Below are 23,372 nucleotides of genomic sequence, written 5' to 3'. Positions count from 1 at the left end.
AACAACTGTAGCAACCCCCTGTTGTTACTTTTAAGCAGGTTAAAAATATATGATAGAACCCAATAAAAAAGGTAGAAGGGAGGCATTGACCTGTCTGATGTATAGAGCGCTTAATGTCTCATTGCACTTGGGTTGAAGAGCCCATTTGGTGTTGAGGAGAAACAGTCCGAGCAGGTGTGCGGTGTGCATTTCAGCAAACTCCTGGGCGGGAGATGGCCGTGGGGAGCTGGTTACCTGACAGCGTGCACGCGCCCAGCAGGTTGACGATGTTCTCGTGGCTCCCCAGGTGAGTCATCATTTTGAGCTCTGACATGAGCGCCTCTTTTTCGGAGTTGTCCGCTTTTTCTGTCAGTGGAGAAGCATGGAGGAAGTGAGACTCAAGTGAAACAGAAATTCTGTGATATTTAATACATCAATCATTCCTCAGTTCAGAGCTGATTCGCATTATTCATCTAAATTCAATAAAACATAAAAATGTTTTTTGAATAATAATCTTATATCCTTTAAAAATATTTATTTACTTCGATTGGAAAGGGAGATTTACAGAGAGGAGAGACAGAGAGATACAGCTTCCATCTGCTGGTTCACTACCCAAATGGTCACAATGGCTTAAGTTGAACCAATCTGAAGCCACAAGCCTGGAACTTCTTCCAGGTCTCCCGCATGCGTGAGGGGCCTCAAGGACTTCATCAGTCCTCCACTGCTTTCCCATGCCACAAGCAGACAGCTAGATGGGAAGTGGAGCAGCAGGGACACAAACTGGCATCCATGTGGAATCCTGGCGCTTGGAGGATTAGCCAGTAGAGCCATCATGCTGGGTTCTAATAATCCTGTAGCTCAAGAAATCCTCTATCTATTTAAATTCATTTAAGAGGCAAAAACAAATAGAGAAAGAGCTTACATCCATCAATTCACTTCCCTCAAATACCCACAACACAGCATGAATGCAGGAACTCAGTCCAAGTCTCCAATATGGACGGCAGGGATTTAATAATTTGAGCTATCATTATTCACTCCAAGGGTCCATAGGAGCAAAAATGCTGGAGTCAGGAGCCAGTGCTGAGGCTCAAACCCAGGCACTCTGATAGGAGTCTTGGGTACCTTAACCTCCAGACCAAACATCTACTTAAAAGTTTAAGACAAAATTTTGAAGATTTGGCTGTAAATGTTGAATCCAATAATATGCCTTCTTACTGGCCTTTTCTCTACCAACCAAAATAAAAGTCTTCTCAGTTGACCTTCAAAAGAACAAACAAGCAAAACAATAATAAGAGCACATGGTTTCCTTTCACAGAATTGAACAAATGCACTAAAGGGAGAAACAGCTGTTGAATTCTGTCTGTTTTTTGACTCTTGCATTTGTTGACGTCACGAAACAATGAGGTTGGTTGGCTCTAGCCTGAGGCTCTCAGATCTAAAACCTTCATTCTGGAAGTAAGCCCAATGGGAGGAGGTGACACAGGAGTGGTTTCCACTCACCAGCTTCCCAAGGGACTCATGAAATGTGACTTCTAAGCAGGCAACTTTACCCTGGCTGGCCACTGCATTCTCTCCCTGCCCAGAAGTCTGGCTAACTTGGCCAACCAGGCTCATAACTTGGTTTAGCAGCACAGACTGACGGCAGCTGGTGAACTTCATGGAGGCTGGTGCCAGCACTCCGGGCCCCAGAGCTGAGGATGGAGTCATCGCAATTCCTTCTGCAGGTTCCAGCACTCACATGTCTGTTAACACACTCATTGCTACACAGTAATTTTTTAATTTACCATCCAAGAAGAGTCAATTCGATTTTCAGGTCTTATTATTTAGTCATGGCAGACATCCTCACCTTCATGGTGACTTTTCCAGAATGTGGCTAGCACCTGTTTTGACCTGAGTGAGCTCCTAGGGAATTCTTGACATCTCGACCCTGGCTTGGAAGGGAGGAGCATTCACGGGAGTGCCTGGGATTATCACATGTGGCCTAGTACATCCCACCTTTAGCTGCTTGTTCCCACACTGGATTCCTGGCTTTTGTCTTTCTGTGTCTTCTTCCTCGGGGAGGATCTAACACCTCATAGTTCATGATGCTTTTAACAACACTTTCATGTACCTTTTCTTTTTCATTCTTTTTACTCCACATGCATTTTATGAGTGCCTACAAGGTATGAGGCCATGTGCCTGGTGTTGACAGATGAAGGACAAAAAAGACACAGCCCCTGTCCTCTTAGTGCTTAGATAGACAAGTAAATAAGCCATTTCTGTGCAGGGCAATTAGGTGCCTCGTGGCAAACATCTAAACTGAGACCTGAAGGAAAATGAGAGCTAACCAGGTGATTCCTTGGGGGCAGAGTGGGGAACACTGCTTGCAGCTTGGACGACGGCAGGCCAAGGTTGAGGAACAAGTGCATGTGGCAGACTAGACACAGACCCCTGCCCTCATGAGGCTTCCAGAGACATAACTAAATCACCAAACAAGTATGTAATTACAACCGTGATTATTTATAAGTTCTGTTAAAAAAAAAAAAAAGCCTTGCGGAGAGCTAAGGTGTCATACTACAAGGGACTTGATCTTGAACGAGGAAGTGATATTGGAGCTGAGACACACAGTGAAAGGGGAAGGGGGAGCTACAGGATCCGCCTGGGCCGAGACTCCAAGGTGGGGCAGAGCTCGGTGCTCAAGGAACTGAAAGCAGGTCAGCTCGCTGGTGTATGTGCACAAGGCGGAGAAGTGAGCAGTTAGCCAGACCACGTGGACGGAGGGGGCCGCTGGGAGAGTCGAACGAGAGAAAAGCTTTGCACTTCACAGTCATTCTTTGGCCTTCAGCTCAGGGACTCCAAAGGCAGCAAGGGTGGGGCCAGAGAGCCTGCTTTTCTTTCTCATTATATTTATATTTAACAGTTTATGCGATTTTACAGAACTTTGTGCATTATAGGATAATCAACACAGACTTATGACTCTAACAAGCCATATATGAACAACTGAAGAGTAGAACAGTCTTAGGTGGGTGAGCAGAGAAATCCCCAATAACTTAGAGAGCGAGGAATAACTGAACTCTGCATCCCACCTAGTGAGGGCTAGGAAAAGCCACATCAGGAGCCTGACCAGTAAGGCACAGGTTGAGAAATTACAGGCCAGTTGACTTTTTCCTGTATATTCAAAGCTTTCTTTGTTAGTCTCTCTCTCTCTCCATCTGAGCTAATTTTAGGGCTCCTGAGTGACCCTGATAGTGCAAGAAAGGGTGGGGAGCTAAAATTGAAACTAAGTAAGGACCAGAGAAAGCTCCTCTCTTGAGCCCAGAAGGAAATTTACAATTCTTCTATCTCTAAGGTCCACCCAGGGCTCCTGGCTGTTGTTTCAATGTCATTAGACCCTACGTGGAGGGTTCTGGGCTGCTTCAATCCCGTGTGGGAGATCTGATAGGAAATGGCTGACCTCAGAGTTCTCTGCCTACAAGGGCACTCAAATTCCCTGTGACCTCCTTGGCAGTTGGGATATGGTCCTTGGTGCTCATACTGACAATCCTTGATGAGGTATCCACTGCTTCTGTGGCAGAAACACTTGGGAGGCCTCTGGGGGTCTCTGGGACTAGGATACAGACCTCCTCTTATCCTCCTGTTCCGCTCTGAGAGAGCCTGCTTTTCAAAGCCTCAGACTGTTGTATCATTAATAATGAGAGATGGATATAGACAAGAGAGAGAAAGGAAGATGGATTGAAGAGGCACAAAGCAAGACTAGATTCTGGGGTGCTAGGAAGACAAGGATGGGCCGAGCTTTAGGTTTTCCCTGATTGTGTAGAAGGTGGCTTTTTGAGCAATCACTGAGAGGCGACAGTGGGTGGAGGGGCAGGAGTGGGGAAATTTGAAAGGATAAATTGAAATTTGGACAGGAACCTTTAAAACATCCATGCATCTGAATGTATGGACTTGACATTCAGGAGGGAGGTGCAAGGTGGGAAGCTAGGGGTGGAGAGATGGTGCACGGTGAGGCTCAGTGAGGCTGGGAGGAGGTGCAGAGGCACTCTACAGGAACTCCATAGAAGAAGCCAGGTGGGAGAGGATGGGGCAGACAGACTGAAGGGCGGGCAGAGAGGTGGGGAAAACCCAGAATAACATGGTGACATGAAAATCAGAGGAAGCTGTGTGTGGATCGCTGTCTACCTGCACACCTCAAAATGAGGTTTAATTCCATTCTGTTGGTTTATGCTGGGAAGCCACATAACATAGGAACTTAAAAATGCCTATAGTACCTAGTTAGTTGGAGGTGTTGGGGCTCAAAAAGCAGGCCCCAAACCCAGAACATGGCAAGTCTAGACTAACGGTGTGGCCTTAAGATGCCTCTGCCTTGCTGGGGTCCCAGTGCCACCTCACTTTTCTGACTCTGGATTCTCCTTCTCTCCAAAGCACTGAGGAAGGTCTTCTGAAGTTCTCTTATCTGATGGCTAGGGGTTCCCTTTCCAGAAGGAAGGCAACTGTGAAATTTCATCAACTGAGAAAGTTTAACTCAAGAAAGAGAAAACTGCACAAATCTCCAAGTCCAGGGCACCCAGCTGGACCAGAGATCTGTCATCTGTTCTCTGGCCAATTATTGTCCCAACTACATCACTTGATGAACTCTTTCGTCCTCCATCCCTCCCCACAGCTTGATGCCACCCCCCTCTCTAGGATGCCCAAGCTCCTTATCCACAATTCCATTCCTTTCCTGTAACCCAGGATGGTATGTCAGCCTCAACTCTGTGGCTCATCTTGGAAGTTCACATCTGTGACTGCTGGGCATGAATTTGTTTTGCTTGTGCACATCCCTAAGCTTGTGTGGCCTCTCTCCTTCCCAGCAGCCTCTTGCCAGTGCATTTCAGCGCACCTCCCGAGGGCGGAGGGGAAATGTTCTCTTCCTTGCTGCAGAGGTCACTGTTCGATGTAGCAAGCCAGCCAAGTGGGGGTGCTCTTGATCAGTGAGTAGTGCTCGGAGAGGAGTGGAGTGGATGTCAGAAGGGGGTGCGTGGAGCCAGGAATGGGAAATGAGATGAAACTGTACAAAGAATGTATGTCAAAATGTAAGACACAACTTCCACCTGTAGCTAACAGGCCCCCAAATAATGAGCTGATAAGAACTAAACAGAAATAAAGAGAGTTTTGTGTTTATAATTTGGTGGCACAAACCCTACTCCCTTTTAGACCTTGCAGCATGCCAAACAGAAGCTATGCAGCAGGGTAAGGAAGGAGGGAAACTGTCTGCCTTTCCTCTGTGCATTTTTGCTGATTTGAAGCTGAGCCCCAAACCCAATGATGCTTTTGATGTAAACTTTATCAGGTCGCTGTATGTTCCCTTAGCTCAAATTCCCTCCACAAAAACTAATTCATTATATTAAGGGAGGAGCACAAAGTGGAAGCCAGGCCCAAGACCCTGACTCATAAAGACTCAAGTTGTGCCTGGAGTTAACGTTGCAGTGCTAATCTGTCTTGTAGAGCTTCGCAGATACTCTCAAGCCCTGATAAAAAAAAAACCCAGGCTGCCCTCAGACCCTAGCCAGATGAGCATGCATCCCTGCCACTGCAAAAGAAACACACTGGCCCCTCTCACTCATTAGTCAAAGCAAGGCCACAAGCATCATGTACCCAAGAGAGGCTTACACGTAAGCTTGTCATGCACTGCTCAACCCTGCCTTGAGTCGGCCAACCTGCCTTTAATTCCTCAATGAGTCTGAGAATTGATCAGTCACCTCCTATCTTTTGGCTATGTGCTTTGCAATAAACATGGGCTCTCTCCCATCATGCTGGTATCATTGAGTGGCTTGCTGTGCGTGAAGCACAAGGATCTAGATTTGGGGTTCTGTGATAATTCTCCCAGTTTTGGGGGTGTTCTATGGCCGCATCACTGCATCACACATTCCGTACCTTTCAACATTTTGACCGCAACCTGGATGGAGACTCCTGTCTTACTAATGCCATAGGCTGTCGCATTCATCACTTTTCCAAAAGCACCTGATCCTAGCACCTTGCCTGCAAAGACAAATGATAAGTCAGTGCCCTTTGAGGATTCTCCAGTGGGAAAGAAAAGCTATAGAAACATGGGGGAATGGAAGTGGATTCTTACCAAACTCTAAATTTTCTCTGGGAAACTCCCACTTGAGATCGTACTCATAGTCTCTGAAGTCAATGTAGAAGTACTCGTTATCGGAGGAGCCGGTCACCTGCACCATTTGCAGCTGGCTTTCATAGCGAAATTGCTTCCAAGAGGAAACAAGGAATCAATTAGCAAGAGGCAGGGCGACAGATCCCGGAAGCCAACTGTGAACCTCTCCCTGCGCTTTTACCTTTTTGTACTTGTGACAGAGAAGCATGGTTAAGATGGCAATTAAGGGAAGACAGAGTGCAATCGTCACGTAGAATGAGATGTTGCCTTGGAAGAGAGGGAAGGGGCCTGCCAAGCAAACACAGCAGAGACAGTGAGCCCCTGTCGTCATCTCTCATATCCTCTTTGAGGAACCGCTGGTTTCTCGACCTCTGCTCTCCCCACAGAGCATCAGACAATGTATTGCACCAAGAATGGGTTTCCTGCCTGCGAAATTGAGATCGTCAGTGCTTCTAAACCCATCTTTTTTTAAAAGACTAGGACTAAGTAGAATTTCATCTCTTGAAGCCCACAGGATGTATAAGTCATTGGGGGAGAGAGAGAAAAAGCTTGCGTTCCTTCTAGGAAGATATAGAAAGTTAGCTTTGTGAGGCTGGCAACCCTAAACTTTTCATTTTCAAGTAGGTAGCCAGGCTCCAGGAAGGTTCTGGAAAATAAAGACAAACTAAAAAACAGAAGGCTAAAATAAGAGAGCCTTTGCTCGATCTGTTTCTCAAATCTGAAACATCCTGTTCATACTGAGGACATGGGGAGGTGACGGGTCTCTGCATCATTTTAACTCTTGAGCGCCACTAAGCAGAACTCTGCCCAAAACTGCAAAACTGGCCAGCTGATGTCAGTGGGGATCCCTGGCTGGCTCAAAAAGCCCTCTTTTCTCAGGCGCTGAACCTGTAAAATTCCCTCCCCACCCTCCAAACCAGCAAGAGAGACTAATTTCTAACAAGAGGGGAATTTCTGACCCTGAAGTGTTGCAACAGCGACTCACATACCTGTTGACTTTAACTGGATTGTTTTGCACGACGTACCGACAGAATTGTATGCACAGCACCTGACCAAGAACCCCTGGACAGCCTCACTCATGTTTAGAGTACTGCTCGAGCGCCACTGGCCAGCCTTTTTATTCCAAACTCCTTCTGTGATTTCTTCTGTGCAGCTGCAAGGGACAGAACAGACAGAGAAGTTAGTGGGGAATGTCATCAAGTCGGAAGTGGGGCTTTCTGTAGTGAGTTCTAAAAGGCAGCCATCCACTAGGAGGGATCAGAATCTAAGACCGGGGGGAAATTGTGGTTGACTCAGAAGGGAAGCACTGCAGATATATGTCTTCTGCAAGTTGCACTCATGAGAAAAGAGGGAAGGTGGCAGAGGGTTTTATATCCTTCGGTTACGAGAGACACTGGGTCCTGATTACTTGTTAGACTGATCTGAACATTTCTTCCAGGTCCAAGACGGTAACGGGTAGCCGTCCGAGGAACAGGACGCCTGACTCGCTGACATCTCCGTCTCCACGTGAGGTTCCCCTGCAGAGAACAACGTGTACAATGAGCTCACAGACTATGGCACTTCCAAGAAATGGTTTCAAAGGTGGCTGCAGGCTAGGCTGCCTCTGTGTTCCAGAGCTGTTCATGCTTGTCGGAGGATGGCTCTTTGGGGACCCCTCAAGTCCCCTGGCCACTCCCCATTCCACGCTTGCAAGCTGACCTTCGTAACAGGCAGCTCTGCACCCCTAAACTGCGCGCCGTGTTTTCAGTGCTGGGCTTCTCTTGTGGACAGCTGTGTGTAGATCGCTGCCTACCTACATACCTGAAAATGAGGTTTAGCTGCAGGAGAACAACTGCCCATTAACCCAGGAACATGCATTCTCATCTTTCATATTCCAAAGAGCTGTAGATAATTAAAGCAAGTAAACAGCAGGTAATATGATGTTCAGCCTTCTCTTATGTAACTCACTGAACACTAAGTCACAGTGTTCTTAAGTCAGAACACTAAAGCATATTCAGAGAAGATACGCGAAAAGTGTTCTAGTGTCTTGGGATAAACACGGGACAAGATATATACATATAAGCCAGGTGAGTGCATAGGAAAGTAAAATCTCAAAACATTTCATCAGACCAATAGGTCTGGAGCATCCTCAAGTCACACTTAGATCTTTCTGGTATAGACTAATAGATAATTAAAGATTGATATTAATAATAATAATAAAAGGATTCCTGGCAATCCAACTTACTTCTTATATGCAGTGTGAACATTTTGGTGAATTGCGCATCATCATTTTCTGCATGGAATATGTATTCTCCTGGCCGGTGCTCGTGGTTGCAAAACTTAGCTATGCTGATGGAGAAAGAATAAAAGGCAGGCTTAGGTGACCCTCACAGGCATAGTTAAAACATAGAAAGTATGTAATACTTGAGACCCTCCCTAGCTGCTAGTTCCCAGGACAAGGAGGTGTCTGTATTCTAGATCCCTGTCCTCCACGTCTACAGCGGGGTACCACGGGCAGCAGCATTGTTCTCACCTGGGGTAAACTAGAAGTGCAACATTTCTGGCCACATTCTCAACCCAATTGACTCAAAATCTGCATTTTCATCCTACCATCTCCATGAGAATCTTGGACATATTAGGGAAGTTCCTGAAAGCCCCTGTTGTTCTGTGCACTTGGGACATTCTTGCTTTCCAGAATATGAAAGACTGCCTGCAGGTAAGGGAGCCTCCTGAGTGCTGGCTCACTGGTGTTGATTCGAGGCAGGACTTCCGGCCAATCTTTGACTTACATAGCAGTTAACGGTGGTGAAGGGTCAGACCCACACAATACAGAAATCTTGGAGTGATCTCAGCAGGCTGTGGTATGTATTAAGCACAATCCTCAAACATGTGATGTGTCTTTAAAGGTTTTATTTACTCATTTAAAAGACAATTACAGAGAGAAAGCAAGAGATATCTTCCATTTGTTGGTTCATTCCCCAAATGGTCACAATGGCCAGGGCTGGGCCAAGCCAAAGCCAGGAGTCAGGAACTGTGCCTGAGTCTCCCATGTGGATGGTAAGACTACAAGCACATGGACCATCTACTGCTAATTTTCCCAGGCATTCAGCAGGGAGCTGGATCAGAAGTGGAGCATCTGGGACTTGAATTTGGTGCTCTGCTGTGGAATGTAACATTAACAATCAGTGACTTAACCTGCTTTGCCACAGTGCCAACTCCTAATGCAACACATTTTGGCCTCGATAACTTGATGCTGGGGATGATCAACAATGTCTATCTGACTTTTTGAGTTCAGCATTACAGTTGGGATATGGGGTAGCATAGCATAGGATAGGATAGGAGAAGTAAAGACCTTTTTCTATTCAATTGAATTCTGTGACATTTAACAACCAATCAACCAAAGAAACACAGAATTGCTTAGGATGCAAGAAATCCTAAAAACAAAACAACAATAAAAGAAAGGTGGATGCTTGCCCAAACATATCATACTCCAGGTGAGCGGACAAAATTCACAGGTGTGGTCTGGTACACGCATCACGCTAAATACCTGCAGATGATTGAAAAAGGCAGAGGCCAATGTGGAAGAGCAGAGTTCAGTGGACAGTGTGAGACTGAGCTGATATTCTCAGATGGCTGGTGCAGAGAAGACACATGAGAAGATGTCAAGGATGAGGCACAGCTAGGACTAGCAACAAGAGGAGAGAGGACTGTGTGGAGCCCCTGCACTTGGTGACGGTGGAGCTCTGGACTGGAGGTCCATGTTGTGGTGCAGAAGAGAGGAGGGTTGAATGGGTAGTGTGGCCAATTGCCAGGGGACTTTGACAGGTAAGTGTAGCCACTGAGAACGGATGACGAGCACAGAGGGTAAAGGCTTGGGATTCCTGGTAGGGACTCAGTATCATAAACTGTATCTCAGATTCTCCTGATGATGGCAGGACAAGTATATGGGAGGGGAGTCTGGAGACAAGTGTGGCAATCCAGGAATTCATCCATTCTCTCAATTGGCAATGGTGGACTGTCTGCAGGAGGAATCAGGGACCTCAATTTTGAAAAATAGAGTTCCTGTTTTCATAGTGCTCATGGTCTGGTGGTGTAGGCACATACGTCAACAGTTACAGTGGAGAACAAGAAGTCCTAAGACAGCAAAAAGGTCAGACTTGAGGTTACACAGCATACCAACATGAGTGTTGTCTAAAGTAAGGCCAGTGGGAAAGCAGAAGAAAGGCCATCCCAGAAGGCACCTGGAACAAAAGAAATAGTAGGAGCTGGATTGGACATGGATGATGATGACATTCAGAAAGGATACTGCAGAAGCTCATGGGAAATGTGTACTACGCCAGATTTATGCACAGATTTCAAAATTACTTTCTTTCCAAGTAAACTTACTAGAGTGGACATTTGGCCTAAAGATTAAGATGCCAGTGAAGATGCCTACGTCCCAGGCCTAGGTAGCCTAGTGGCTAGAGTCTTCACCTTGCATGTGCCAGGATCCCATATGGGCACCAGTTCATCTCCCAGCTGCTCCACTTCCCATCCAGCTGCCTGCTTGGGGCCTGGGAAAGCAGTAGAGGATGACCCAAAGCCTTGGGATCCTGCACCCACATGGGAGACTGGAAGAAGCTCTTGGTTTTGGATCAGCTCAGCTCTGGCCATTGTGGCCATTTGAGGAGTAAACCAGCAGATGGAAGATCTTCCTCTCTGTTTTTTCTCTCTATGAATCTGCCTTTTCATTGAAAATAAATAAATCTTTAAAATTAAAAAAAAAAAAAGCCTGTGTCGCAGATCAGGGTGCCGGGGTTTGACAGCCAGCTCCACTTGTGATTCCAGCTTCCTGCTTATACAGTCCTTGGGAGGCCGGAGATAGTGCGAGCCCTGGATTGAGTTCCCAGCTGAGGTTGTGGTGTGCATCTGGGGAGTAAATCAGTAGATGGGAGCGAAGTCTCTTTCTCTCTCCATCTCTGTCTTTCTCTCCCTCTCTCTCTTTTCTCTCTCTCTCTAGCAAATTAATTGCAAAGATAATAGTCTTTAAATGCTATTTTCCGTTAATTTTTTAAATTACCCTCCCGGAGTGACCATCACTGTGGCACAGCAAGCTAAGCTGCCACTTGCAACGCCAGTAACCAGGTCAGAGTGCCAATTTGACTCCAGCTGCTCCACTTATTATCCAGTTCGCTGTTTAAGTGCCTGGGAAGGCAATGGATGATAACACAAGAGCTTGGTTCTCTCCAACCCATGTGGGAATCCTGAATGGAGGAGCCTTCTCTCTGTCTCTCTTTTGTTTTTTCTGTTTGTTTGTTTGCCTTCCTGCTATTTTACCTTTCAAATAAATCAGTCTTATAAAAGAATTAGCCCCTTCTGGATCCCATGTGGATCCCTAAAATTCAAACCCAGATTCACGAGGCACAATCTCAGAGCCCTGGTTGGCTGCACACCAATGTTGTGGGTTGTTAAGTCCTCTGTTAACAGATGATCCTGTGTGTGGTGACAGAAGAATTCATTTCTTAGATCTAGCAAGAGTCTCAGGCATTTAACAAGTTTTTAACAGCTTTGGAAGCAAGAAAGCTGAAGTAATAAAAAGGGGCATTTACATCCAGACAACAGGGAGCAAATGACTGGCCCAGCGGAGGATAGAAAGTTGGTGAGAAAGTCAGCCTACGTGCCCAGGAGACAAGAAACAAGGAAGGTTCTATGCAGCTTGCAGGTTTGAAGGAGGCCAGGATGAAATGGCCCAACAAAGCTTGCATGTCTAAAAGAAAGACTAGAATTGTCCCTGGACAACGGCCAAAGCTCCTGAGAAGTCACCCCCTCCCAACCCTACCCCTCCTAGCCAGACACCATGCCAGAAGCACCAGTCCATTTGAGGAGAAATAAAGTGGGTTAAGCCTCTATCTATACTGCTGGCATCTCACATGAACACCAGTTCAAGTACCAGCTCAGCTTCCAATCTGCCTCCCTGCTAATATACTTGGAAAAGTAGCAGAAGATGGCCCAAGTACCCAGGCCACTGCCAATCACATGTGCTCTGGCCATTTGGGGAGCAAACCAGCAAATGGAAGCTCTCTCTGGTCCTCTCTCCTCCTCTCATACACAGACACACTTAAATAAAAAGGACAAAGAGGAGAATGACTAGTACAACTATTTCTCATCTCATAGATCAAAGCAAAAAATATTCTGTGCATGTTTTTCCTCCTGGGTCTTCTATGTGATGGGGCTTGCTGAAGAGTTAAGTGAAGTAACTCCGGAAGTATTTTCAGTCTTCTGAATAATCTCCAGGTAGGAAATTGGTCAATGAAAGTGTTAAACATCCAAACCTCTGGGAGTTCCAAGGGGATCAATCAACCAGTGGCTATGTGTGTGTGTGTTGGGGGGGTCGTCAGGGTTCCTTTTCTTCCACAGTCTTTTCTTTCTTCTTTTCTTTTCTTTTCTTTTCTTTTCTTTTCTTTTCTTTTCTTTTCTTTTTCTTTTCTTTCTTTCTTTTCTTTCTTTCCCTTCCATTTTCCCTTTATTTTTCTTCTTTTTAATTTTTTAAAAGGTTTAATCATTTTCAATAAAAAGGCAGATTTACAGAGAGAAAAGACAGAGAGGAAGATCTTCCATCTGCTGGTTTACTCCTCAAATGGCCACAATGGCCAGAGCTGAGCTGATCCAAAACCAGGAGCTTCTTCCAGTCTCCCATGTGGGTGCAGGATCCCAAGGCTTTGGGTCGTCCTCTACTGCTTTCCCAGGCCCCAAGCAGGCAGCTGGATGGGAAGTGGAGCAGCTGGGAGATGAACTGGTGCCCATATGGGATCCTGACACTTGGAGGCAGAGGATTAGTCTTTTTTTTCTTCTTCTTCTTCTGCCAAGTGACAGAGAGAGGGGGAAGGAGGGAAAAGGGAAGAGAAAGAGAGAAGGAGAAATCTTCCATCCACTGATTCATTTTCCAAATGGCTACAACAGCAAGGCTGGGCCAGGAACTCCATCTGCGTCTCCCATGTGGGTGGCAGGGACCCAAGCATGTGAGTCTCCTCTGCTGCCTTCCCAGGCACATCAGAGGGAGCTGGACAGGAAGTTAAGCAAGTGACTTAAACCTCTGCATTATAATTACCAGCCCCTCTCCAAGGGCTTTTCTAAAATAGCCAGCTGGCAGTGACATGGCATATCCTGAAACCTGAGTGGACAATGAGATGACAGAGGCACACGAGATGTGTCTTCCGGGCAACCTTTCGAAGGCTTTGCTTCTCCCTCATCAACGGCAGGTGCTCTTTGCCAGGCCAGTCTGGAGGGGTCAGGACCTGAAACAGTGGCTCGTGGCGTAAATGCACTACCTGGGAGAGAAGGCCATGTTCTCAGAGCAAGGGACTTCCAAAGCCAAATCAGAGCACAGAGAACACGCAGCAACAACGGCCCGGAGAAGCCAAGAGCTTTGCAGCTTCGGGAGGAAGAGCTGGCCAGACTGAAAGGGGGCTTCAGCAGCCACACACAGTGGGCAGGAAGCCTGCCCCAACTCCCACAGACACCAAAGTCACCTGCGGGGGGCCGTAGGCCTGCAGCGTTCTCGAGCCCTTCCAACATTCATCTTCCACCAGCAGAGCTGGGAGGAGGGAATCTTTGCTGAGGGCTCCAGTGTCTTCTGAAACCGACACAGCCATGAGAAAGTCAGTGACAGGCATGGGTGTTGTGGCCCAGTGAGTGAGAGGCTGCTTGGGACCTGTACTTCTCACATCGGAGTACCTGGGTTTGAGTCTCAGATCCAACCCCGATTCTAGCTTCCTGCTAATGCACGAAGGAGCAGGTGACAGTTTAAGTAGTAGGAATCCTGCTACCCACGTGGGAGACCTGGACTGACTTCCTGTCCCCGGCTCCAGTCGGACCTGCTCTCCAGCCATTGTGGGTATCTGAAAAGTGACTCAGCAAATGGAGACCTGTCTCTTTCTCTACATTTCAAACACAAGGTTTTAAAAAAAAGTTTTTAAAGTTCATGGAAAAAAACGGAATTAAAAGATGAATTTATTTTGGTGTAAAAACTGTTGAAATTGGGCCTGGCACAATAGCGTAGGTGGTTAAAGTCTTCGCCTTGAATGCGCTGGGAATCCCATATGGGTACCAGTTCTAATCCCGGCAGCCCTGTTTCCTATCCAGCTCCCTGCTTGTGGCCTGGGAAAGCAGTTGAGGACAGCCCAAAGCCTTGGGACTCTGCACCTGCATGGGAGATCCAAAAGAAGCTTCTGACTCCTGGCTTTGGGTTGGCTCAGTTCCAGCCACTGTGGCTGCTTGGGGAGTAAATCATAGGACAGCTCTTCCTCTCTGTCTCTCCTCCTCTCTGTATATCTGACTTTCCAATTAAAAAAAAATCTTAAAAAGAAATGTTGAAATTCATGCATTTTGGTATTACATTTTTCTATACACTTTGTGAAAAATCCCTCATATATATGATTTCAAAATTTTTTGCCCCTTGGCTCACGATCCCCACCCTTCATGCCAAGAGTGTAGTGAGCCATGCTGGGCCATAGGATTGGGAACGTTGCAGTGTCCCCAAGGAAGGACCTTCTCTCCGCAGAAGACAGGGATGATCAGAGTGAAACAGCTCTCCTCACTCGATCCAGCCCTGCTTGCCAGCTCACCTTCCTCTCTCTTCCACACTCTCTCTACCCACCCCACCCCAGGGCTTCCCTCCCTTTCACTGTCCTCCCCTCCCCCTTAGAACCTCTCCTTTTTATTTCTCTTCCCTCCCTTTGCTCCTTTCTCTTCCTTCCTGCTCTGTTCTCTACTCTCACTTGTTTCCCTACACCCCGATCCACGTTGGATAGTCCATGCCTCCAACAGCCACCTCAACTATGAGAGTTCTAGTGGCCTTCACCTTGAACTCTTCTGGCTACATTATTCAGATCACTAGGTAAAGGGTAGGGGACCGGGCAGAGCGAATATACAATCTACGAAAAACTGCCAAGTTTCTAGACAAACAAACCCCTATTGTGAAAAATAGAGTTTTTTTTCCCCACTCTTTGTTATAACCACAAATGAATCCACAAAATAAAAAATATTTTCTAAAACTTTGGAAGTCTTACACACTTGAAAAGTAAAAACCTTTCAATACTTCTGCATTTTGCATTAAAATGATTTCTTTTGAACTACTTTCCAGCATGCACTAAAAGGTGACTGAACTTAAAAAAAAATTGCCCCAAACATTTTGATTACATTTTCCAAACACTTAGAAATATTTTATTTATCTAAAAACCAGATGACAGAGCTCTCCCATCTACTAGCCCACTCCCCAGATGCTCACAATAGCAGGGGCAGGGCCATGTCTGAGGAACCTAGAACTCAACCTGGGTCCCCAGTACAGAAGGCAGAGACCCCACCCGAGCCAGCTCTGCTGCCTCCCAGGTGTGCAGTAGCAGGAAGCTGGCTGAGAAGCAGAGGTAGGACTCACATGCAGGTACTCCAAGAGCGGACACAGGCTTCCCAAACAGTTCCACAATCCCCACACCCAAACGTCATTCTGTGGTGAACTTTTCCAAGGACTTGTTTCTGTGTTTGAGATTCTGAAAATTCTAAAGCGAGCTTGTGTCAAGAAACTATTTCTGCCAGGAATCTTAACTCCGTCATTCTCTCTCTGTGTGTGTGTGTGTGGCAACCCCTCTTTGCCTTGCTCTCCTGACCTGTAAAATGGGATAGCAGTAAAAATCATATCTACCTCTATAGTTGTTGGAGGAGGAATCTTCAAAATACACATGTCTTTTGTATGAAGTGCCTGGAGAAGTGACTATCCTATAGCCAACACAATAGCTGTGCTAGATCATCATTGTTGTGCAGCTTATGAAACCCAGTAATCATTTTGAGGAAAAAAAGAAACTTCGAATCTTTACTCTAGAATAAGAATGAAAAGTATAGGAAAGATGCAAGGGAAAAAAGAGACTGCCGTCAGCACACCAATCAATAGGAGTTGGTGAAGATAAAAGCCTCTGAAAAGTAGAAAACCATGCAGCTGTACAGTCATGTTTATTGATATAAAGTGAGACAATATATTTGAGATGAAAAACCAAGTTCTTTCTTTCTCTGTGTGTAAAATTTGTCTTTAAAATAAAAGATATATTTTTTTTCAAAAGAAGAGATTATAAAATAAAGATCTAATAAGCAAGGGGTTTTAAAAATCACTAAATTAGAAAAAGGTAGATGCAGTGTTTACATTAAGTCTACGCAGATGGGACATTACATAAGCCAACAGGTGGAATATCCTGGAACCTTTGATCCAGACCAGGATGCCAGACCACTAGCAAGTTATAATTTAATAAAATGCAAACATGTAAAAGCCAGCCCTAATGGAGTCTGGTGTAATATTTGAGGAAGTAAATTGGAGAAATGAAGCTGTGAAGGTGGGGGAAGCAACGAGGCTTCCGGCACACACGCCGTGACCACACAGAGCTTCTGTAGGGGTGCTGTTATTACACAGGGCTTTCGGTTACACACTCAAAAAACAACCTCCTGTCACTTTGGCTATAAATTCATCTCTTGCAACATTGCTAAAACACAAGAATGCTTCAAAAAAGCTCATGGCAAACGCAATGAGAACTTAAACTCATTTTGGAGCAAAACATTTTTGAAACCTACACATACAAGAGGTCCTCAAAAGGTCATGAAAAATGCATATTACTCCCCTCATCCCCAAAACACCTATGTGTGGATTTCAGAAAAGTTCCATATGAAAATAAATACCTTAGTTTCATATTTAAAATTTTTCAATTTATATTTTTATTTTTTAAAGATTTTATTTATTTTTATTGGCAAGGCAGATTTATAGAGAAGAGGAGAGACAAGATATCCTGTGCACTGGCTCACTCCCTAAGTGGTTGTTAACAGCTAGAGCTGAGCTAATCCAAAGCAGGAGCCAGGAGCCTCTTCCGGGTCTCCCATGCAGGTGCAGGGTCCCAATGCTTTGGGCCATCCTCTACTGTTTTCCCAGGCCACAAGAAGGGAGCTGGATGGGAAGTGGAGCAGCTGGGATAGGAATCAGTGCCCATATGGGATCCCAGAATGTGCAAGTCAACTATTTAGCCACTGTGCCACCACACCAGGCATTAAATTTTATTTTTTGATTATTTGAAAGGCAAAGAGACCAAGAAAGAGAGGGACAGACACAAAGAGAGATCTTCCATGCACTGATTCATCCCTCAAATGCCTACGGGATTAAGTTGAAGCCAGGAGCCCAGAGCTCAAATCAGGTCTCCCACATGGGAGGCAGTGACTCAAGCACTTGACACACTGCCTGCTGCCTCCCTGTGCATGAACAGGAAGCTTGATCAGAAGCAGGGCTGAGTAAACCAGACGTCCAGAGATGGTTCTTCTACTCTGCTCCTAACACTGACCTTGAACTTATATTTTAATTCCATGTCCACAAGTTTTGTGAAGTACCCTTTTACTGTTCAATTCTACTGGACTTCCCAAATTCCAGCTCACTTCAGTCACTGAATCAAAGTGGAAGGCGAAGCATATGCCATGTACTGCCTGGAAACCAGTGTTTTATTAAATTGTGAGCTTTTTAATAGAATTTGGAAAGAAGTCAGGTCACCTCCCAACGCAACAACACAGCCAGACATGGAGAGCAAAAGACATAGAAGGAACTTTGAAAGTATGCTCAAATTTTGGTCATTCATTTTTTTGTTCAATAGTTTGAGCATCTTTTTCATGAAGAAAGGGGTTTCATCTTTCCTTTTGCTGGTGTATAGAGTAGCCTGTGAAATGAGCACTGAGTATCGCATGTTGTGGTGAATGTATGTTGACCTTGTAGTGCAGCGATGCGGCCCGAGAGGCAGGTGTTTGGCTGGCGTTTGGGACAGTTGCATCTCACCCTCGAGTGTGTAGGTATGATACTCAGCTCTGGTTCCTGACTCCAACTTCCAGTGAGTGAAAACTCTGGCAGGGAGTGGTGACAATTCAGGTAGGTGGGTCTCTGTTCCCAGGTGGAAGACCTAGACCAAGTACCCAGCTCCTAGCTTTGATGGGGTGGCCTAGCCAGGGAATGTCAAAGGCATTTGGGAACCAGAGGACGGGAGCTCTCCCTCTTGCACTCTCTGCCTCTCAAATAAATAAGTAAATAAAAACAGAGGATAATTTTGACTGATCTTTGGCTCAGACTCAAGGCCCTTTTAACTATTTTCCAGGAGTAATGTTAAATTCATCCAGGTATTAAACACGCATTCACTGAATAGGCATTGGGCAGAGAGAGAAATGACAGAGCACCTGTTTGCCTGAATTTTATGAACTCTCTGGTAAGAACTAACACTCAAGCAGGTAATTACAGTATCAGATAATTATAAGGAGAAGAGGAACAAACATTATAGGAGTCAGAATGTGCCCCAAATCATTTACCTTGAACACATCTATAGCATAGTTACTTAGGGTAAGAGGAAGTGGATGTCTCCACGCAAACTCCACGTGGCATCTTAAAAAAAAAATCCATGCAACAACTCGATACAAATCATTTGGAGGCCAGTGTAATGATGTAGCAAGCTAACTCACCCCCTGCAACACCAGCACCCCATATTGGTTCATATTCCCAGATCTTCCACTTCCGACCTTACTTCATGCTAATGACCTGGGAGAGACAGCTGATGGTGGGCCAAGTTTTTGGGCCCCTGCACCCACACAGGAGACTAGGAAGAAGCTTCAAGCTCCTGACTTCAGCCTGGCCCAGCTCTAGTGGTTGTAATGCTCTTGGGAGTGAACCACCTGACGGATAACCGCTCTCCCTGTTTCTCTCTTTCAGACTTTCAAAATAAGACTTTAAAAATGCCCTGTGTGTATGAACTACATGAAATCTGTTCCCTTTAAATAAATTATTTATACATATATATCTATTTGAAGATTTATTTTCTTACTGAAAAGTCAGATATACAGAGAGGGGGAGAGGCAGAGAGGAAGAACCTCCGTCCGCTGATTCACTCGCCAGGAGCCTCCTCTGGGTCTCCCATGCGGGTGCAGGGTCCCAAGACCCTGGGTCGTCCCAATTGCTTCCCCAGGCCAGAGGCATTATAGGGTGATGGATGGGAAGCAGGGCCACAGGGACATGAACCGGTACCCACACAGGATCCCAGCGCACATAACGTGAGGACTTCAGCCATCAGGCTACCGCACTAAGCCCCCTTTTAAATAAATTCTTAATATATATAGTACTCACAAAATTAGAGCAGAACTGAAGGAATGCCACTCTTTGTCCTGACCAATGCTGTCCACTAAAACATATGGATCACAAAGGTAAGCCACACATATTATTTTAAAATTCTCAGGCTGGCTTTTGCACAGCAGTTAATATGCTGGTCTGGGCACCCACATCCTATAATGGAATGCGTTAGCTCTAGTTTCAGCTCTACTCCTAGCTTTGGCTTCATGCTAATAAAGACCCTGAGAAACAGCAGGAGTTAGGTTCCTGCATACACACACGAGTTCCTGGCTCACAGCTTCCACCTGGCCAACCTCTGGCTGTTGGCGGCATTTGAGAGTAAATAAACCAGCAGATGGGATATAACTTCTCTGTGTCTCTGTCTGCCTATATTTCATAATTAATCAATTAAAGTAAGATTCAGAGTTAACCACATAATCAAACTCAAAAGAACCAAGTGAGATGAAGAATAAATAATCATAGATTTCATATAACTCAGTATATCCAAATGCAGTCATCTCCCTATAGCCAACAGGGAAGCTATCAATGGACAGTTACACCACCTCATTGCACTTTTTTCTTCAGTATAAAACTGTCAGAAGGCAGCATGTGCTGTGCAGTGACGGCCCCTCTCAGCACACACTGGCTGCACTCCAAACCCCCAGTGGCAATATGTGGAGGGTGACCGCCAAGTGGACAGGACGATCTAGAACCGGGGCAGAAGGCGCCTGGGGTGCTCAGTGCCTGTGCACACTCGGGGCCCAGTGTGGGTTCTGCACATCTGGGTGAGGAGCAGCTGCCCACGTTTCCAGCATTTGCCCACACGATCCTTGGGCAGTTGGCTGCAGACCGCGGGCCGGGACAGTGATTTACTCCAGATCCCCGGCTTGCTGGGGGGCTGATGTGTGTCTCCCAGTCCCTTGTATCCCTGCCTGGAATCACACATTCCCTGGGATCAATCTCAAGAGCCAAGGCTTCCATAGCTAGAGGGTGAAACAGCTCTTCATTCCCAAAAGCAGGAATGGAGAATGCCTCCCACAAGGGTCTTGAAAGGAGCTGGCGCTGTGGTACAACCAGGAAAACACTGCCTGCAATGGTTTGCCTGCCATGGGGCAACAGTTTGAATCCCAGCTGCTGTACTTCCCATCCAGTTCCCTGCCTGGGAAAAGCAATAGAAGAGGCCCCAAGTGCTTAGAGCCCCGCCTCCCCACAAGGGAGAGGGGATGAAACCCTTGGTCCTGGCTTCAACCTGGCTCATCCTAGGTACCTGCAGCCATCTGGGGAATGAACCAGCAGATACAAGATTATCTCTCTCATTCTCTCTCTCTCTGTAACACTGACTTTCAAATAAATAAACAAATAAGTTTCTTTTTTTTTTTTTTCTAAAGAGTCTTGAACGCAGTTGTACAAATTCGCGGAAAACCAGAACTCCCTTCATTCCTTATTGGGCTATTTCTGTGTTTATTTTGCAAACGTAGACCAGTGCACCTCCAGGTTGCATTTTCCTGTTTCTCAGGAGTTTTCCTTCCACAGTCATCTGCATGTGCGTGCAGGAAGACTTTCAAATAGCAGGTAGTAACCTTCTGGCTCAGACAGCACTGCAGAGCCCTGGCTCACCCGAACAGGATCCTGTCTGCTTTTCTTGCAGCTGCACTGATTGAAGAAATCGCAGGGTTGATTGCTACTCTACTGTCTGCTGTTTGCTTTCTGCACTTCAATTGAAGCATGCATCAACTCATACAGAAATAGCCCAATAATAAGTGGTGAAGGGAAAATTTGTTTTCCCAGGGATTTGTGCAACTATGATAATCCCTCATACAGTTCATGGCTAGGGATCGGCTCGATGGTTAAGAGCTCACGTGGATGCCCACCCTGCATATCAGAGGGCCTGGGTTTGAGTCCTGGTCCTGCTTCCAAATCCAGCTTTCTGCTAATGTGCACCCCGGGAGGCAGCAGATGATGAATGACACAAGTAGCTGGAACCCTATCACCCTCTTAAGAGACCTGGATTGAGTTTCTGGTACCTGACTGGCCTGGCCGAGACCTGACCCCCAGCCCCAGCCACATGCAGGCATTTGGGAAGTGAATCAACAGATGAGATTCTGTGTGTGTGTGTGTGTGTGTGTGTGTGTGTGTGTGTGTGTGTGTGTGAGTGTGTGTGTGTCTTTTTGTGTGAAAATAAAGTTCATGGCAAACAGAATTAAAAGATTAGCTTACTTTGGTGCTAAAAATGCTGAAATCCATGCATCTAAAGGTCGTTTAGGAAATTCATGGAAAGTACATTTTGTAGAAACACAACGGGCAATTTCATTTGTTTGCACCAACATAATCTTACATCTTAATTCCATTTTTCCAAACTTTTCAATTACTCTTGGACATTCAAGACAAACTTACAGGAGGAATTCTCCATTCTCTCTTTAGAACCCCTGTATCTCTCACAGTTAGAACACCTCTTATTCCTTAAAATTCATTCTGTATGACAGGGTTTCAGGACGGACGTGGAAGGACAGAGAGAGCTTTGGCATAAATCATCCTCTCCCAGGATGTACCCCACAAACCGCCTGTGTATGAGGCATCAGGGCAAATGTTCACACTCAGCAGTGTGAACCCCAGCCCCCCACCTCAGTAGGTGGAAAACTCTCCCTCCCGTAGGCCATGAGGAAGGAAGGCTGTGCCATGGGTGATGTCTAACAACTCTTGTTTGTCTCACCTGTATCCGTCGTCGAGACCCTGTTGCTCACAAGGGAAAGACTTTTGAGAGAAAGTCCAGGAACATCGGATCTGTGGGTATGCTTGAAACTTGACTGAGAAACAGAACTCTTCGGATTGGCCAATTTCATAATCCTCACTTGAATTGGTAGCATTTATAAACCCCTTTTCTGTTCAAAAGAGAGTGCATTATAAGTTAGACGATGAGGGTCACATGGTGATGTACAATGAAATTTTACTCATCAGTTTCACATAGGCAAACTCAGACTTTGGCATGCTGGGGATCAGGTTAGGTACTCCAGGGAGAAATGAACAAGTCCTAGCTGCAGTTCTAGGAGTGAGTTTGGCATCTTTTGGAGTCCAGATTCCTTTCTAAAAATGTGGTATAAATGACTGCCTTTCTCCCCAGAAAAATGCACAAGCACTTCAAAAAGTTCATGAAAGAATGGACCAAAAAGATGAGCTTATTCTGGGATGAGAGTTTTCTGAACAAGACACAAGGTTTTTCAGGAAACTTTTCTACCTCTTAAGTAAAAAAAAGTCTACAGATTTGCAGACAATCTCAAGAAGTCAAGAAACCGAAGTGCTGGCTGCTGCCCAGCCAACCACGCTCATGCTAGTGAGATTCTGGAAGCTGCTCCTCTCTCAGTGACAGGTGTCACATGAAATCATGTCAAGGCACAAAGAAAAGAACAACGTGACCGGCAGCATTCACAAGATTTCCTTCTGGAACCCTCCCTTACTAGTTGCTAAGGAAATCACTGTATTTCGTAGCCTTTGAGTTATGGCTGAAGGCTGCGTCCTAATCTGTGACCGTGTAGCCATGCTTTCTTTCAAATTCTGCGTGGCTCATCTAAATTGCAGGGCAACTCAGCACTTGTGTGCTTCTCTCAATTATTGCTCATTGCCCTGGCACTTGGCTTGTCAAGTAGCTACATCCTGATGCCTATTTTGTGTTCAAGCTGTGGGTTCAATTCTAGCACTACAAGGATAGAGAAGGTTGTCTGTGTCCTGAGGAAACTTATGGTATATTGGGGAATAGGAGAATACAATAAAAACAGATGGTCATGTGACAATGTGGTCTGGTCAACAATAGTGCAACTGAAGTGGGCATAAGCAAGGAAAAGACTGGGGAGCTTTTTTAAAAAAAGGATCTATTTGAAAATCAGAGTTGTAGAAAGAGACAGAAACAAAGATAGAAAACTTTTCCATATGCTGGTTAATTCCCTAGAAGGCCATAATGGCTAGGGCTGGACTAGGAGCCAAGATCTTCACCAGATCTCCTGTGTGGTTAGCAGGCACCCAAGCACAGGGACCATCATTCACTGCTTTTCCCAGGCCATCAGCAGGGAGCTGGACATGAGCTAGCATGTCGCAGGCAGCAACCTTACTTGTTATGCCACACTGCCAGCCCCCTGGCAGCTTATTTTTACAAAG

At 45.8% G+C, this 23,372-nt stretch overlaps 1 protein-coding gene across 1 annotated transcript in view; it reads right to left on the bottom strand.

Annotated features, from left to right (window-relative positions):
• The window catches only part of FLT3 (fms related receptor tyrosine kinase 3), a 90,593-nt gene that overhangs the window by 21,723 nt on the left and 45,498 nt on the right, over positions 1–23,372 (bottom strand). The window contains exons 9-16 of the mRNA XM_040979888.1: positions 21,937–22,105; positions 8,334–8,437; positions 7,518–7,626; positions 7,099–7,262; positions 6,291–6,397; positions 6,071–6,203; positions 5,872–5,976; positions 235–345 (exon numbers count right to left, since the gene is read on the bottom strand). Of these exons, the coding sequence (XP_040835822.1) occupies positions 235–345; positions 5,872–5,976; positions 6,071–6,203; positions 6,291–6,397; positions 7,099–7,262; positions 7,518–7,626; positions 8,334–8,437; positions 21,937–22,105 (1,002 nt within the window). The remainder of the gene's footprint in view (positions 1–234; positions 346–5,871; positions 5,977–6,070; positions 6,204–6,290; positions 6,398–7,098; positions 7,263–7,517; positions 7,627–8,333; positions 8,438–21,936; positions 22,106–23,372) is intronic.

Source organism: Ochotona curzoniae, unplaced genomic scaffold, assembly GCF_017591425.1.
Source record: "Ochotona curzoniae isolate NIBS_2020 unplaced genomic scaffold, NIBS_Ocur_1.0 contig_3332, whole genome shotgun sequence".
NCBI classification, from domain to species: Eukaryota; Metazoa; Chordata; class Mammalia; order Lagomorpha; family Ochotonidae; genus Ochotona; species Ochotona curzoniae.
The sequence above is the reverse complement of the archived record's forward strand: the minus strand, read 5'-3'. Positions and strand labels throughout refer to the sequence as shown.